At 35.0% G+C, this 19,020-nt stretch overlaps 3 protein-coding genes across 4 annotated transcripts in view; 2 read left to right on the top strand and 1 right to left on the bottom strand.

Annotated features, from left to right (window-relative positions):
• LOC114252718 (zwei Ig domain protein zig-8) overlaps nucleotides 1-19,020 on the top strand; it is a 280,444-nt gene that overhangs the window by 96,077 nt on the left and 165,347 nt on the right. The window lies entirely within an intron of this gene.
• LOC114252747 (solute carrier family 22 member 16) overlaps nucleotides 1-19,020 on the bottom strand; it is a 33,278-nt gene that overhangs the window by 10,770 nt on the left and 3,488 nt on the right. Inside the window, exons 2-7 of the mRNA XM_028187366.2 lie at nucleotides 8,525-8,755; nucleotides 6,679-6,841; nucleotides 5,304-5,482; nucleotides 3,297-3,484; nucleotides 1,579-1,760; nucleotides 535-691 (exon numbers count right to left, since the gene is read on the bottom strand). Of these exons, the coding sequence (XP_028043167.2) occupies nucleotides 535-691; nucleotides 1,579-1,760; nucleotides 3,297-3,484; nucleotides 5,304-5,482; nucleotides 6,679-6,841; nucleotides 8,525-8,755 (1,100 nt within the window). The remainder of the gene's footprint in view (nucleotides 1-534; nucleotides 692-1,578; nucleotides 1,761-3,296; nucleotides 3,485-5,303; nucleotides 5,483-6,678; nucleotides 6,842-8,524; nucleotides 8,756-19,020) is intronic.
• LOC114252738 (uncharacterized) lies at nucleotides 11,164-12,265 on the top strand. The gene has a single exon (XM_028187356.2). It carries the CDS (start codon nucleotides 11,300-11,302, stop codon nucleotides 12,128-12,130), a length of 831 nt encoding a protein of 276 aa, XP_028043157.2. The 5' UTR covers nucleotides 11,164-11,299; the 3' UTR covers nucleotides 12,131-12,265.

The raw sequence follows: 19,020 nt of genomic DNA, 5'->3' as shown, positions 1-19,020 counted from the left end.
CTCGCGGTCATCCCAAAAATGGCTGCCTGACTCTAACCACTCTAAGAAGAAGAAATTACCTATTCAGCCAAATAGAGGTGAAGTCATATCCAACTTAAATCTTGCAGCTGATCATCTTGACACAAGAGTTTGGAATCCTTAGTAAATCTTCAAATACCTAGGTTTCGCTATATAGATTTGCTGTATAACTCCTACTACGTTACTGGTGGTAGGACCTCTTGAGAGACCGCGCGGGTAGGTACCACCACCCTGCCTATTTCTGTCGTGAAGCAGTAATGCGTTTCGGTTTGAAGGGTGGGGCCGTTGTAACTATACTGAGATCTCATAACTTATATCTCAAGGTGGGTAGCGCATTTACGTGGTAGATGTCTATGGGCTCCAGTCACCACTTTAGTGGTTTTTGGTGTTTACACCAGATGGGCTGTGAGCTCGTCCACCCATCTAAGCAATTCCAAACGAGAGTTTGGAATCCTTAGTAAATCTTCAAATACCCAGGTTTCGCTATATAGATTTTGCTGTATTGCTCCTACTTACCACCACACAGACGTCGGAGCTCGACGAATTAGTCACAGCGGTCTTCAGGTCAGCTGTGTAAGCATCCAACATGCTACACAAATTACTGTTAGTTCCCGTACTGTAGTGCTCGACAATAGTTGACAATTGAGGATACCATAACCTCAATACGTTGTACCTGAAAATTATAGACGAATTAGTTAGGCTTTATTTCTTTCTGTTGTTGCTTTTAGAAACGGCTAGATGATCTTGTAAAATACTTAAACCAAATTTTATATTACAATATTAATATAAAAAAGATGTGGGACACCGGATAGGAACGAAGTTCCTTATTATAAAAATATAAATTTTAAGTTCTATTCGAGGTATAAAGAAAATAAAACTGGAGGTTTCGGAACAACCCACGGTCATTCGGTAACGTGCGAACTTATTGTGTTACACTTTATTCACGGTTGTTTGCATAAGAGTTAGTGTATTGCGCAAACGAACGCTCTGACATAGTGGTCAATGAATGATAAAAAAATATGTTATTTTTTGTACGTTATTACAAAGTTAAGTCGTACACTGTGTGCATTACTAATAAAAATCTTACGTTACGGAAGTTTTTTCCCGGTTAGGGTACCCCTCCGCATCGTCCCATAAGGAACTTCGTTCCAAAACTTCGTATATATAATACTTAAACGCACAAAGGTATTGTAACACGATGTTTTGTGACATTGAATTGTCTAAAATAAATTAAAAACATAAATATTTTTGTAAATTTGTTGACCTCAGCAACAAAGGCTACTATTATAAGATAAAGAGGTAAAGTCATTCACGGCCTACCTAATGTAACACCATTTTCGATGCTCAATGTTAAAAGCCAGAACGCGAATCACAAAATGTATTTATTGAACTTACGAACTTTTTGGTATCTCTAGGTCTAAGGAAGTGTATTACTTCTCTCTTTTTTATACTGTATAATCTATGGGAATTGTTAAAAGGTTTTCTTTTATATGTCCGTTATTCCTTTTCACCGTCGGATCTATGAATTTCATCATCCAAAAATTCTAAAACAATACTTACACACCCATTATCAAAAACTGCGAGAAGCTAATCATTAGCAGATACAAAACCAAAGGTCTCCTGAACATTGGTTTAACATTTCTTAGCCCGACGACAATCTGATGCTTAAAGGCTTTACATAGATTTTCTTTCGAAGCTTCTTCGACTTGCTGTGGCAGCTTATCTTTCCATAAGTTTGGGTACTATTTAAAAAAAAAGGAACAAGTTGATTTTTGTTCGAATACTTAATTGGAAACATAAAGGTTATCACGTCCAGATATTCGTATCGAAGAATGCGACTACGCTTTGTTATTATATCCAGCAGGCAGCTATAAAAAGCATATCAAACTGTGTGCATTAAAGTTTTCAACAATGAAGCATGAATGAATTTTAAATAATACAATTTTGAATTATCTATGATTTTCGAAATAAAACATTTAAGTTGTAGAATAAAATTACATAACGATTTACTTTATATTTGAGTTCGACTTCATGTTTCAAGTGTGATGTGCTTATTTATTACCAAATAGCTTTTTACTCGCAACCTCGACTGGATTACAATTTATTAGGTGTAGGTGAAGATCCATGGTCAACAGTGGGATGAAAGATTAGCCTATATTACACTATTTCCACACTGAATTTAGTTAAAACCAGTTAGTTTATTGGATGTGAAAACGACAGAAATAAAATTCTAAGCATCTCTAAGTGTTGATTTTTTTCCGCAAACCCGATTTTTTTTTCTACCTACCTACGAATTTATTTCTAACTGTGAAAACTACATGACAATCCATGCAGTGGTTTCATAGATGTGTGTGAACTGACATACAGAGAAATTCATATAAAATAACTCTAAGCTCTAAAAAGCTACTGATTAGTTTATGCCCAATTATCCTTCTTCAGTTATCCCCTTTCAATGTTTAATCAATTTGTTTAATATACATAAACATCAAATTTTACAGTTTAATTCATATGCAAAAAAAGCTTACAAAAAGCACTAAAAAAAGTTATATTCTGAGTTGAATTTTAATAAAGAAAATAAATATAGTGAACAAGTCAGAAAACGAAAATGGTTAAAAAAAACAAAAGAAAAACATTTTTCATTTATCCCTACAATGTGTTGATTAAACATTCAATTCAAAGAAGCGAATAAATACTCGAGCTTAATATCTCGAGCTTTAAGTTAGTGGAAACTTTCTAAAGCTTTTATTTTCAAGCTTAGATTAAATTTTATTAACAGAATTTTATTTTGAAGAATAATTTTCGTATTGTTTTAATCAAACAACGTCGCTTTGATGTAGTCAAATTGCTTCTAACACTCTAAATTACATCAGAGTGTTCGTAGCTGGTTAGTGAAAGTGGTATAAAGTAGTAAGAGAACATTATTAAAACAATGTGATTAAAAATCTACCCTGAGTTTAATAGCATGTTTGGTAGTTTATTCATAATAGAACTTCTGGTAATCGCGTCACTATATATAGACGATATGATTATTTACTCTGTAGCTTAAATAAATTAGATGTCCAGCCCTGCTATTATTTGAGTATGAATATGATCAGTTCATCCTTGTTCCAGTTGTTGTTGGTAATAAAGTTTCCTATCATAGTCTGTCTACGGCTGGTGGGTTCATTAAGTTTCAACAAATTGCTACAATGGTACAGGAGATCTCGCCTGGTTACATAATTAGTCAGTCAAATTAGTATTAGCATTTGACAGAACTTCACCAAAAATGCAAATCTTACCGGAAATGTGTTCTCTGGTTTACCAGTATTCATTGTATACATTTTGATTAATATATTCCTCGCTTCGTTGAATTTCTTCTGCGTTATCAAGTATTTTGGACTTTCGGGAATGAAAATCGTGTACAACAAACATGCCGATACTGACCACAAAGACATCAGATATAGGTAAAAATTCCAAGTATTCAGTTCTGTAAAAGGATAACATCGTTAGTTTTGAGGCTCGAGCCCCAAAGGCATCGATGCCTCATTCAGGATTTATATTATAAATATTTATAAGTGTGTGGATGAAATGTACTGCCTACTCTGAAGGATACCGCAGTGATATCCTCAGAACATGCTGTTACCCCTTTAGACTTAAATTTTAAGTTTTCATTACGTTGTATAACTGCTGCACCGTAGTATGTGATTGTGGTGCACGAAATACCCTACCGTGACATTGGTTCAATTAAATGATAAGTTTGTTCATGCTTAAATGTACCGCAGGACAAAGGTCGAGATTATTTACCAGCTTAAGTTGGATGACAAGTTTTGGAAACCGTATACATATTATCGATTCCATTTTGAGACATATCATTAACTGAGTTAAATATAAGTCTGATGGAATGCATTTCATACTATTACTTTGGGTACTGTTACCACTTTAGTCGGTTACATGCACAATAGTTAAAACTTATTGGGGTCATTCATTATTTGGTTTAATTTTTTTGACTTGAAATCATATGAGCTGAATTGAATTGATTGATGAATTGCGCTCGGATAGCGAAAATCCTAATCTATGACGAGTAACGCAAGATTGTTCTTAAAGAAACTGGCCGAACCTAGTATCATGACATTCGTAAAAGCTCACAATATATCCGGTAGGTTTTTCTCAACTATTTATTTGAGACACAGAATGTCATAGATAAAATAAATGAACTAGCTCCTAAGCTTCAAATTCTGTGAGATCCTTTGATCTGACACTTTTTCGCTTAATCCATTCACTGGAACTGGTGACAATCTTGTTGACACTTCAGAGAAGATTTTTCTCATATTCCCAACCACAATAAATGGCGTACCAGTAGTATCAGCAAATAGCTATATTTAATACATTAACCAATAGTCACAGCGAAGCTCGAGTGGATGTCACCAGTAATAAGATTATAAACACATATGACGTGCACGTAACTTTTGCTACTGTACTACCAAGTGTATTTATAAAGCTCTCTGCGTGGTGCAAGTGGAAGTCGATTGCATTTGGATTTCCAGTCAACTATTATACTTTTCGTCTATTTTAAGGGGAATTGATGAAATTCTGAACGATTAGTTCCAGTCCAAAGTGAATAAAAATAATGTCTCACCCAATGTTTCGATGTTACACTATCTCCAAACAAAACCTTTGTATGTTTTGGTAAAAAATGTACCGATAACAAGTGTATTTCTATCTAAAATTAAATTTGAAATTTATTTATAATACTTACTCCTAGGATATTTTGAAGATCACAAAAGGGGTACGTGCCGTCCCGTCTCGTCGGGAAACATCGATCGATTCCGGTTTGAAGCACAACAGCTATCTAAGCGTGCAATTGAGAATGTCTATGGACTTTTGCAACTACCAAACACGAGGTTAGCCACGAGATTCGCTGCCTGTCGACCGCAATTCAAATATAGAATGATTTGCTCACTAAACCAACTTTTACTGGTTTTAAGACGTGCTTACTCACTGCGAAACTCATGAATACAACCGCGCTACCCAATTCTAACACGAAGCATATATGCACCTTAATTTAAAAAGTGGTACTGCTGTTGTACAGTACTACTAGAGACATTAACCTTGCTCTAAAAGTGCTGTTAGAGATACTAACCTTGTATTTCAATGTGATTAATGGTATTCGGGTTAGTCTACGGCCTTCAGGAACCGCTTACAGTTAGGTACCATGTCTACAGATTTACATAGTGGACCAGATTGAAAGCACATTAGGCATCATACTTGCCTCAAACGAGCTACTATATAACTATTAATTTCCTTACCCAAAAAACCTCCCAGATTAAATTTCCAATCATTCATTAATATCGCAAATGACATCGCAGCAATGACAATTTGTGCAATAGCCGCGAAAGATGACTGGCATAGGAAAACTCGGTCCCTGATTCGATTGTGGCAGTATTCGGTTGTCAACGTTACGGCCGCACTGAAGGATGTTGCAAATCTGTCGAATATAATCCCTACTAATATATAAATGTGAATGTAAGTTTGTTTGTTACGCTTTCACGCGAAAACTACTCAACCGATCATCATGAAACTTTGTACACATATTCTTGGAGGTATTAGAAGTAACATAGAATACTTTTTATTAAGAAAAAAAAAAAAAAAACTTTACGAAAAATTAAAAAATGCAAACATTTTTTTTGAAGCTAGATTTTGAGATTTTTTGACAAATCAAAAAATCTCAAAATCTAGCTTCTTCAACGCCATCTACCGGTTCAGTAATGAAGTTCCAATCCTGAGTGCTGTAAATGAAGTCGCGGGTAAAATTTATTAGCGTTATGCCAAAGTAACTATTCCACGCGGACGAAGTCGCGGGCAAAAGCTAGTGAATTTATAATCGAATTCTTATAAGTCCTGTATCGGATTTTGTAAGCGGACGCGCGGTTCCAGGAATATTGCTTAAATAATTTCTCTACATACAACGTTGCTGAATGATGACGTGACTTATAAAGAATAGGAAAATATGCATCATATTTGTGAGGTAATCTATTAAGTTAATTATTTGAGAATAATTCGAAGAAATAACTTAAATCAGCTTCTGCCTACTCGAGTGGTGCTTGTATGGAAGAGACAGGACAGAAAGTTATTATGGCACCAACATGAAACTCCTTCAAGAATAGAATTGGCGAACTCAAAATCTATAAGTTTTGAAACAAAAGCACCGAGGAAGCTGCTTCTGTGTTTTGTAATATAGAATTAATATTGAATCACTCAGCTTTGATCTTAAATTGAGCTTTGATAATCATTTGGCATTAGACATACCGTGAGCTTGCCTGCCTAATTATAAAAATAAGAGCCCTGCAATAGTATCGATTGAAGAGGTCACAACTTAGATATTTGGTATATACCAGTGGTTATCTTGATTAATTTATCTTAATGTCCTTGGTAACCTTAAGAACAGATAGTCCACGCTGCCTATCAACTGTAAAAAACACTTCCTACGAATGTCCGCGGACGGCAACATGTAAACCATTAACATTAATAGACCAACTATAACTCCACGGCGCGGAGTGATTACTAGCCATTTAGCTAACTATGGAAAAAACCGAGGCCGATTAATTAAGTCGCACATCATACTCATTTGCAACAGTAAGATAATACTTAGAAAAAGATACATAATATATAAATTCTACTCACAGAATACCCTCGAAGAATTTTGCCGTGATCAATACTTCGTAAGTTTGGCTTGAAGCCGAAATGAACATGAATATAAACATCCCTCCGAATCCGAGAGTAACAAAAGTCTTCCTCCCAAAAGTGTCGGTTAGGAATCCGGCTATCACGGTCGAGAGCAGCATTCCTGTAGTAATAAATTGTATAAATATTTTATGGAGGCACCCCCAAATAAATTGACTAATCAAGGAGTTTCACTGCAGGAATTTTCGGTGGTTCTCGTTGATGCAATGTTGTTTAAGTATTTAAATATCAGTTTAGTTACTAAATTGTAAAGACAATATACCTAATTAATTTGTGTTAATATTTTATAAATATAGAGGATTAGGGATGGCATTTTATACCTTTTAATATATGAATTTATTTTAAGTAGAGTAAGTTATTGTAAGTCAAGGTAAATCTTGACCAGCCTTTCCCAAAGTGGGCGATAACGCCCCCTTCTGGGCGCTGCAGGCTTAAGGCTGGGCAGTAAGAGACCCACAAAAGAAATGCGGGCGTTGTGTAGAGGCTTGGGAGGCGATTTGTAATTTCATCTAGGAGGACTCTTAAACACCGACTGAGCTCTCGCTATAGTGGTTTTTAAGTAGGTGAGAATAATTTATTCTCAAAGTGGGCAGTAGATACAATAAGTTTGGGAGCCCCTGTCTTAGACGAAAGATCTAAAGGTATAATATTATGTTGTTTGAAGTTTATTTCTTTCCTTGAATTTCATTCTTTTAATATCTTATTTCCATTTAATTTGTTAGTAAAATAAGTACGCAGAGACTCAGAGATACAGGAAATTGGCAAGATATTCCCTATCCATGTGGGCTTACAATACGTACTAGAACTGGCAAATAGAGGATGGTGATCGCAGTTCGCTGGTGTGGACAAAGAACACTGCCGTCTGTTCTCCGGCAAATCCCTTAATCGCCTTTTACGTTAAGATGTGGTGGTACTATTTCAGACCTACACCACGCTGCCTTTACATTTTTATGCACCAATCTTTAATACAACGAATCCTGTCACTAAAAATTATATTATGCGACTTCTCGGCTTTCTTAAAAATATAATTCTATTGTATTAAATTTCTGAATTCAGTGAGAACGGTTTTCTTTTATGTATTCTTGTTTTTTGTCCCATTACTTCGTCTACGTTCAATCTAGTAATGTTTCATACTTCGATTCGTATTTATTTGAAGCTATCTTCCATTAGAATGAATGTTTTCTTTGAAGTATAACTTTTAGTCTGGTTTAATTTAATTCATTGTTCAGAATAAATGCAACACAATTCGGAGATACAAAGTAAACAAAATATACATTAAATTCACAGTTGTGATTTTATTAATTGATCAAATTTTCAGTTAAATAGATTAGAATTTAAATAAATAAGCAAATAGATTACAGTCTTGTTATATTTTTGTCTGACGGAAATCAACCGTTATCCATTGGCTTCTGGTCATCATCACACGTTGTCCTATTACTTAGAAGGTCGTAAGCAGGTTTTTAGTTCGTTTGAAAGTTACTGTATTAAATCACGAGTCCGTATGATAAACGCCCGGTGTACTTGGATCAAGCGATTTTTATTTTTTATTTTATTAATTTTTTATTTATCTTTGAAATTTATCCGTGAGATCACACGTCTAGCTATCATGATCCTACGTAGTTCTGCCATGACGCAGTTATGTATACTAGTTAGTTTGAATCATAGCCACTGTTTCAACAAAATAAACAATTTGACCTGTCTCAAAAAGTCTACAGGTCGGTGGCTTAAGCATAAAATTAAACGGCATAACAGTATACGATAATACGTTACTTATATCACCAATTACCTGAGTAAGGTATAGCATTCAGTAAGCCTTTCTGCACCAACGACATGTTGAGATCGCATTCGGCACTGGGGAGCAGGTACGCAGTGCTGTTGCTAACCAAAACCCCCGCCACGAAGCCCACAAACGATATAGCCAGTAGCCGGATGTGGAACCACCCGAAACCGCATGCGACGTACACTTCATTAATTTCTTGCATCGCTATTGGAGTCTTGATGTCATTGTTTTGTTTGCCTGGAATTCGAAATGGTTTCCTGATTATATATCGACGCTTGAAAGGCAAACGTGACTAAGCGACAATGCGTGAACTTTACAGTAGACTAATTTAAAGTTGAAATACCTGAAAAAAATTCTATTTTAACGAATCTAGCTGTAGGATTGAAATGATTTTAATAGACCTAAAAATATATATATATTTTTTTTGCGCATTGAATATGGTTATTGCCCATCATTTATGTACAAAGCAGCTATTGTCGCTTAATGACGTTTGCCTTTGAAGCGTCGATATGTAAGCTTTGTGTTGACATGGACGTTGACAGAAACAGAGGATGTATCAGTTTAGCATTCAACCATAAGAGGGAGCCACAAGTGGGACAAACAGAGAAACGTTTTTTTTTCTCGATCGGAATAAAAATATATAATTCATTAAAACTCATTGTGAATTTGCTTTATTATAAAAGTGAAAAGGACGATTCAAATTGGAATACAAGAATAGTAAAGCATGAACATTTAACTGTCGATTCTCTGTTTTAGGTTAGTAGTTATTTCATTAGATGATATTTGTTAAGTAAAAAATATCTGTATTTCTCTACTTCATCATATTATAAAGAGGAAAGATTTGTTTGTTTGTTTGTTTTGAATAGGCTCCGAAACTACTGAACCGATTTGAAAAATTCTTTCACTGTTTGGAAGCTACACTATTCCCGAGTGACATAGGCTATAATTTTTGTTTTAAATTAGGGATCCTTACTAAAACTCTAATAATGTAACGCAGGTGTAAAAAATACGTAAAATATTCTTTACATCGCGTGCCCTGCGAAAACCATTGATGATAGAATAAAATAATGTACTACGACTTTGTAGAACACATTATTATTTACAAAAAGTGTCGTGACAGCATATGTCTAACTATTATTTATATTTATGCCGCAATAAGTGTTCTTTTATTTAAAAAAAAAAAACAACGTCAAATATCATTGAAATTTTTGTCAAAGACCCGAGCGGAGCCGGAGCGGGCCGCTAGTAATAAATAAAACTCTGTTTTAGATTAATCACATAGTGTTTTGCTTTAAGAAGAAATATAATAGATAATCTTATATATATTTTAAGTATTTAACTAATTTATTACTGGTGGCAGGACGTATGGTGGTGGCAGGTACCACCATCCTGTCTCTTTCTGCCGTGAAGTAGTAATGTGTTTCGGTTTGAAGGGTGGGACAGCCGTTGTACTGAAACTGGGACTTTAGAACTCTAATCATTTATTTGACGAGCGTGCGGCTCACCTGGTGGTGAGTGGTTACCGTCACCCATAGACGTCAGCAATGCTAAGGGTAGAGTCAAGCCTCTGCTAATTATTCTATGGACTATTATATAGGAGATGCGTTTTTTGGAATCTTGTAAATTTTATCATGATTTTGTACAAAAGTGATTATTTGGGGCCGTTGTAATCACAAGCTGTATATTAAGATTAATTTAGATAAGCTCTCAGTTTTGATATTATAGAAATTAATTTTTGTGTTTTTATTTGAAGTGTATAATTATTGTGAAGCAGAGAGATAAAAGGTAGGACGTGTTAGGTTAGGACGTATGATTACGTACGAACTCGTCGAGTTGAGTGAATATTGGCGTATCTTATTTTAAACACAGAAAATCGTTTGCAGAACTTTATCTCTATTTATGTTCTCCGTTCAAGGTTATCAACAAAATAACACTTTAACCGATAAAATCATTTATTGTGAAACACATTTAATTTCCATACCTGAATTTTGTTAGGTTTTCAACTTTTTTCATACAGCAAAATTCTATGGTAAAAGTATAAAGAGTACGTTTTTGAGAATGCCGATTCGCATTGCAAAGAACAACCTAAACCTAAAATTGGGTCACTCATGAATTCCTTATCGCGACTACCTCCGGGGATTAGAGTGAGTGCGTATGCATCTCTGTTGTTTTATAATTAAACATGCCAACAGCCTCCGGTCTGATAATATTGTATAACAAATACACCAAACATAATGTTACAAATAACGTACATTAAACAAACAAAGAAAAATCATTTACGATGATGTCAAAAATCTTAGAACAAAAATAAATATCCACGCATATTATCCACGTAATGACGTATAAGCAGTATTTTTTTGGTTTCAAAATAATGAAAAAACGAAAGAAAGAGGTATTTAATTTTCTCTTTCGGTAGAGTAATTCAAAGACAATCCAGATAATTTGCATTAATAAAATTATATCGCAAAAAATTTTCCATACAGCAATGATTATAAAATGTAGACCAGATAATGTTGAGAACAGCTATTTACTTAATAGATGTCCTACGCAATCACATGTTTATTTAATAAAATACGTAGAACTGATCCTCATAAAAGTGGCAAATCTCAAATCCGTAATAAAACTCTTTGACTTATCATAACATTACTAGCAAAAAAATATTGTCATTGTCATTGAGAAAGATATTTCCATTTCACAATTCCCTTTGGAAATTAAACAACAACTTTCAATAGCCACTAACGACAAAAGGTTACAACAACAACAAAAGGTGAAGCCAAAACAATGGAGGACGGCCACAAAGGTATTAGAAATGGGGACACATCGACCGATCTGCAGCAAGCATTAAGCGCATTGATTGAAAATTTGATGAAACCAGAATGTTTGAAGAGGGAACTGATATTCGCATTGCTTTTAACCGTAATGGAAGAAGACGAGTTTGTGCTCTTAAAAGATACGAGTGAAACTATAGATAAATATGAGTATTTATTGAATAAAAAACCGGCGACCTACGAGGCGACATTAATGTTGAGAAATTACAGAAATTTACCACTCAAACTAATCGGATGCGATTTGAAGGATATATTTTTGATTGTCGCAACCATACCTCGGTTATATGAAAAATCGTATTCCGTTTGTTTTAATATCAACGAACACGTAAAAACAGGGAAATACGGTTTGATCAACGACTTTGAGAATTTGGACGAAATGTTTTTAAATTTCAAAGAGAAAATTGTCATTCCCATTAAAAGTACGATTCTTAATTATCACAGTTTCCCAAGCGGTAACCTTACAGGCCTTCCTGATGACGTATTCCATCAGATAATACTTCTCCTTCCCGTAAAAGACGTTTTGAATCTATCGGAATCGTGTAAAAGAATTCATGGACTCGTAAAAGAGGATAGAATTTGGGCCAGACTTTATACTAGAGATTTTCCTGATAAAAATAAATGCGATGCAGAGGATTGGCGTGATGCGTACAAGGACGTGTACGCTCCTAAACAAGTTGGAAGGGTTCAACTCGACAAGAATGTGCTCCGGGAAAGTTTCCAAGAATTCGGTGGTTTACCGGATCCCCTGAGAGTTTTCGACTCGAGGATGGAGCTACTCTTGTGAATTTGAACGTTTTAATATTTTCATACCGAATGTATGCATAATTTTGGGCACGTACATACCTACTAGGGAATTTGTTGACGTTTAAGAGAGAGTTGCTTAGAAAAAGCAGTTTTGTTAGGTGCCTTTGATTTAGAAGAGATAGAAATAAGGCTTTACTTATTTTCGCCACTTAACAATGTCCATAAATTCCAAGAAATAAATTCGTTTGCCCTGATTTAAGGTATTAATTTAATAAAATATGATAGATGTTTAAACTATTTCTAGCTCAATGTTTTTTTGTTTGTTAGATCTATTTACGTCGACGAGCTAGCGGACCAGCTGGTCTTAATTGGTCCCGGACCTCATAAACACCGCAACATTAATGCATCGACCGATTCTGAAATTGTAGCAGCGGCTGTATTTTTCGGTAATGGCGGTAAACATTCGCAACGTTCCAAATTTTTTACTGAAAATACGCAAAAAAAACCTATGGATTATTACTATTTGCTATTATTGTTCAGCTATTTTATTATTCAAGTCGGGATCTGTTCGGTGATGGTTTTAAAAATATTAGTAAGCCTGTCGTTTTTGGAGCCTCGCCACAATCACTTCACTTGAATACACGGGTCGTCTTACCTATTGGAGCCACAGACGGAGGAATTCATTCAAATAAATACCGTAAACGTTAAATTACGTATGCAATACGAGAAAAACAAAATAGATTAATTGAGTCGTCTATTATCAAAGGTGGCAATCTGTGCATTTGGACAAAAAAATGTTATTGATATATCAATACAGATTGATTTGAATATAATCGTCTCCTTCAAAGAATACGGTTCAAAACCTGCATTAAATAAAGGTTAATAGTTAACCTGTTATTTATCTAAGATGTCGTTCCGAAGAGTTTTGTGACTGCCAATGGAATACAAAGTCAATAATTCGTTTTTCTGATTTACCAATAATTATCCAAAAGTCAGATTGCCGGCTTTGATAATAGTCGACTCAATTGTGGAATTCTAAATTTCTAAATAAATATTTGTTTGTTGGTATTCGTGTATCTTTTATTCATTTTAGTTTGAGACTTTGTGTTTATTAATTTCAATCTGAATTGAAGAATCGCAGTTTTGAGATTATTGGTGATTCAATAAAGGCTTTTGTTATACTACCTTCAACACGCGAGTATTTTTAATAAATCAGTGTTTTTCATATATTACGCGATACTCCGTAGTCTCAAAGATTTGTAGTCGGGTTTCATTAGTTTCCCCTAAAATCATTCGGTAAACATGTTTCAAATCATTTAATTCAAGATAATAATAATATTATAATAATTGGGAACAACACACACACACACACACATGGTCATTCGGTTCCAATTTAGGATTCCCTGTGTTATGGGTACTAGAGACTGACAAACATAATACTTATATACGTTTAAATATCTTAGTATATATAAATTACGCGTCACCTTTTTTGTCCGCGATGGACACTTAAACTACTGAACCGATTATAACTTTCTTTTTCTAAAATATTTGTTTTGTTCCAACTTAGGCCATAGGATTGTTTTTATTTCGATTAATTATCGCAATACTTATTAATTAACAATAAAATGATTTATTATGTTGATTATTGATATTAATTGTAAGTTTCATAAGTCTAAAACAGATGGCGCCTTAAATCAGTTTTTACAGATAATTGTAATGCTGTCTGACATTAATATCTCATAGATGGGGCTGTGTTAAAAATACCAACGTTTCACATAAGCTACAATTTAATGGTATTAACACCACGTATTGCTGAGGCTAAAGTATAAGTGAAATTTATTTCGTAGTAAACGCAATACAGTGAAGTCCGATTGTTCTTATTTTGTTAATTCTTGGTATTAATTAGCATAGCCGACCACGTGTTATTTAGAAACAAAAACCTTAGCCACAGCAACGTGTGACCGGGTCTGCTAGTTTAGATAATATATCTCCCTGACCGGTGGACCGATGTCTTGCAGCAATATTTTCGAGAAAATTGGATGCGGAAGGCGAAGGACCGTTCATTGTGGCGGACTATGGGAGATGTCTACATCCAGCAGTGGAGAGATACAGGCTGATTGATGATTATGATGATAGAAAATAAACATATAGACAAAGAGCAAACAAAGCTGTTCATCATATAACGTTCACTTGATGTGGTAATCGAACCCACGACCCTTGGCGCAGCATTCAGGGGCGCTAATTACTGCACCACCGAATCAGTCAACATAAAACCTATTTAAATGTTAATACATTTACAGTCAAAAACTCCTGAATGTATTGCGAACATATTTCGGCCTCTAAAGGTTTCCTTAGAATGCGATAGCGGGATGTTCAATGTTGCCTATTTCTCATTACGTTCCGTGAATCAAAGTGGTATACAAGTAATTTCCGGAGGATCTCCAGAGGTTCGTCGTATCTTGCAAAGGCATTAATATTTACTCTCACTCAAGATCTGTCAGGTTACACAGAGATTTTCATTAAATAGCGTCATAGTATGATTAGACGGGCACCGTGGTAGCAAACTCCGATCATGTTTAGTAGGTATAATAATATGTTTATTTTATTGCATTACTTCTTGGGGTGGAACTTCCAAAACGAATTTGCTTCCAATAGAAAAAGCCCAGAGGACCATCTTCAAAGTTTGCTCTTTTACATGTAATATGTACCGTACACACCAGCTTTATCAAAATTGTGAAGTGTTTACTAAAATGGCAATTATTTATTTATAAAAAAATCTTACAATAACATTCCATTTATCTTTGGAATCCTATTTTTGTCCAGAGGCGACGCAATCATTATTAACGTCTGTAGAACTATTCCCTTTAAGACCCAATTTATTCGTAGGTTCTTATGCTTTTGAAATCTCACTATTTACGATAACATTACTAAACATCTTAATACCTATATATTATATTCCCTAAGCAATAAGAAATGCAAAAATTCCAAATTTGAACTATAAGGATACTGAAAATTCACTCAATTAAGTTTTAATACTTTTGATTACAACCCCACGCACCTTCTCACTCATGCACACACTCATTACATACAGAGGGTACATGAACACATTAAGTTACAATAATAATAATAAATAAATAAATAATATTTACTAACAATCACGCCACGTTAACTGGTCCCGTTATAAGTTCGTAAAGAACTTGTGTTACAGGTACCAGATAACGGAAATAAATGTAAATTTTTTATTACAAACATACACATATTTAATATACATCCATAACCCTGGAAAAGACATTTATATTTATCATACAAATATCTTCCCTTGGCGGGATTCGAACCCGCGACCCCCTTATGTAGTGACCATGTCACTTACCACTACACCAGACGGCCGTTTAAATAATTAAATTATTGTATCGTTATCATTGAGGCGTGTACAATTTTTCAATTTACCCTGACGTCTTACATTAGGCGAAAATGACTTTCAAATATTCCGTAATACATGCATACATACATACCGAGCTAATGAAACATGTTAAGAACGTATCAACAAACTTTATACTAATAAACTTAGTTTAAAATCTTTGTTTAGTTACTCGAAATAGTATTATTAACATTTAAAGCCTAGTTCTGTACAAATTGAAGCAACGATAATAGAGATACAAATAAGAGCGTATGTACAATTATGAGCGTGTCGTAATCCGTACAATAACTTTGAATAAAATTTAATTTAACTAAGAATTAAAATGAGCCATACGCCCGCGCCAGGCACACATGTCGCGCAAATAAAATTTTACGAATGAAAATTGCGCAATACTATTGTAAATTAATTGTTAATGATAATTAGCGGGGCTAAATGTATCGAATACGCCCGCGCGTCACCTGTTGTACATTGATAGTACTATAGCCCGTTCTGAAGTATCTGCAACATCTGTACCGAATATCGTTACAATCGAATGAATGGCTTAGAAACGCATAGAGGCTAAATTATCTATATATTAATACGTGAAGCAAAAACTTTGTATCCTTTTTTACGAAACTTGCGAGGACGGAGGAGTATGAAATTTTCTACACTTATAGAGAATATAGAGAAGAAGTGCACAATGCTAATATTTTTTTAAAATAATGCATAAAAGATACATTAAATCAATAAAGAAAATATTACACACACTACATACCATGTATTTGACGCACACACGCATGCATACTATTTATTTATTGTCAAACTTTTGTTCTTGACGTCTGTGGTCAAATTGAGAATAGATTAAATATTGTTTGTCTTTATTAATATTTTTCTATAGTGTAGTCTAGGCGAAATTTGTGATTACAGAAGTATAATTTTTTGAAAATAGAATCATAATAGTGTACAAACTTATAAATTCAATGAATTAGTCGAATTTCGACTACTGCGGGACCATTAGTCTACATTATTCGTTCGCCCTATAGACACAGCAAACTGAGTTTCTCGTCACCTCAGTGGGTCGCGATTCCGATCCGGTGGTAGATTCTGTGAAGCACTGTCCTTGCTAGGGCTAGTGTTAGCAAGCTCTCTCAGGTTGAGACCGTGAGCTCACCTACCAGTCATGCCGTAGCTGCAATAGCCCCTAGGCTAGCAGAGAATAAGTGGGAGAAAAAATTATTTCCCCAACCTTAATCCTCTGCTGTAGTAAGCTGATACATTTATATCGTTGATTTCTATATTTTTTTTATCTTACCTATGCTGATAGCCTTGAGCGGCTATTTCAGCTTCGCCCTAACGTTTGTAGGTGAGCTCACGGGGCTCAACCGGAGAGTTGCTAACCTAGCAAGAGCAGTGCTTCGCAGAATCTACCACCGGATCGGAAACGCGACCCACTGAGAAGATCGTTGATTTCTATGGGCTTCGATGGTAAACTTAAGACCAGTTGGGCCTTGAATTCCTCCACCATACTACGCAAAATAAAAAACAAGGTTTTACATAAATACTGGTTTATAGATGTATTTATTGATAGCCCACCCGGTTGGGTACCACTGTTCCGCTAATTTATTTTCTTAGCGTGACTAATTGCTGTGGAATAATTTCTCATGATATATACGAGGTGCCATTAAAATATTATGTCAAGAGAATCTAAACATGTCATATGCGTTGATTCCCTAAATCGCCTCTAAACAATACAGTTAAAATATTTGTTTTGTCATTAAATCTTAGAACTCAGCTCAAGGCGGTCTTGATTACTCTTCAAGATGTTTCGATGATATATCATCTTTCTACAAGCAAGCCTTACAACGAGCCTTTTTTGTTTATTGCATAGATGGGTGAACGAGCTCACAGTCTACCTGGTGTTAAGTGGTTATTGGAGCCCACAGACATATACAACGTAAATGTGCCACCCACTTTGAGATATAAGTTCTAAGATCTCAAATATAGTTAGAACGGCTGCCACACCTTTCAAACAGATACGCATTACTGCTTCACGGCAGAAATAGGCGGGGTGGTGGTACCCGCCCATGCGGACTCACAAGAGGTCCTACTCCCACTAATTACGCAAATTATAATTTTGCGGGTTTGATCTTTATTACACGATTATTATTCCTTCACCGTGGAAGTCAATCGTGAACATTTGTTAAGTACGTATTTCATTAGAAAAATTGGTACCCGCCTGTGGGATTCGAAAACAGTTGTATCGCTAGATACGAATGCATTGGACTAATAATTATTGGTTTATAGATACTACTGGAATTATGTATAATTGCTGCTTTATAGATGTATTACATTTATTGATAGCCCGCCCGGTTGGGTACTACTATTCCGCTAATTTATTTTATTAGAGTGACTAACATCTGTGGAATAATTTCGCATGATTTATACGTGGTGTCATTATAATATTATGTCAAAAGAATCTAAACATGTCATATACGTTGATTCTCTAATTCGCCTCTAAACATTGCCATTAAAATATTTGTTTTGTGATTAAATCTTAGAACGCAGCTCAAAGCGGTCTCGATTAGCTCAAGGTTATTATCCGTTAAAATAAATAGATAACAATTAATAGGAAGATGCGATGTCATAACAATTGTGAATTTTTTTAATTTAAGTCGTCGTACGGTAATAATAAAACAGTTGATGATGACCGAGCTTTGCTCGGTTTTTTTTTGATAACGCCATCTTGTTGTATCTTTAAAGCGGTTAGTTGCCCTCAATTAAGAAAAATAGTATTATTATTCGCCAATAGATGTCGGGAAGAGTTGATTATTGAAAACACGAATAAAACAACATTTTCTGCAAATAAATCGTAGCTAGATCGATTTATCGCCCCCGAAATCCCCTGTATACTAAATTTTATGAAAATCATTGGAGCCGTTTCCGAGATTCAGATTATTTATATATTAATATACAAGAATTGCTCGTTTAAAGGTATAAGATTGTTTTCTTTGTCCCGGCCTGCCGTAATAAGCATCTCCACATCTCCATCGATGACATATCCTTCTACAAGTGAGCTTTAAAACGAGCCTTCAGCGATAAGACGTGGCTACACCTCATGTCTTATCCTGAAGGCCACGACGACTTCAATTTAATTCATTTCACATCCATTGCAAATCCAAGGTAATTAGATCATGCAACTAAAATAATAACCAATTTTTGAATTCATACAATAAACATTTGATCAAACACTATAATTTATATCTTTTTTTTTGTTTTTATTTTGTATTGCTTAGTTTGGGGGACGAGCTCACAGCCCATGTGGTGTTAAATGGTTACTGGAGCCCATAGACATCTATGATGTAAATGCGCCATCCACCTTGAGATATACGTTCCAAGGTCTTAAGTATAGTTACAGCGGCTTCTCCGCCCTTCAAACCGAAGTGCATTACATACTGTTTCACGGCAGAAATAGGGTGGTGGTACCTATCCGCGCGAACTCGCAAGAGGTTCTATCCCCAATGACGCAAATAAAA

The sequence above is a fragment of the Bombyx mandarina genome, chromosome 19 (assembly GCF_030267445.1).
Source record: "Bombyx mandarina strain Sakado chromosome 19, ASM3026744v2".
Lineage (NCBI taxonomy): Eukaryota > Metazoa > Arthropoda > Insecta > Lepidoptera > Bombycidae > Bombyx > Bombyx mandarina.
Note: the sequence above shows the minus strand (reverse complement) of the source record. Positions and strands in the feature narration are given on the sequence as shown.

Bases quoted from the DNA above. Each gene is read 5' to 3' on its own strand.
- LOC114252738 (XM_028187356.2), top strand. From the start codon at position 11,300: ATGGAGGACGGCCACAAAGGTATTAGAAATGGGGACACATCGACCGAT.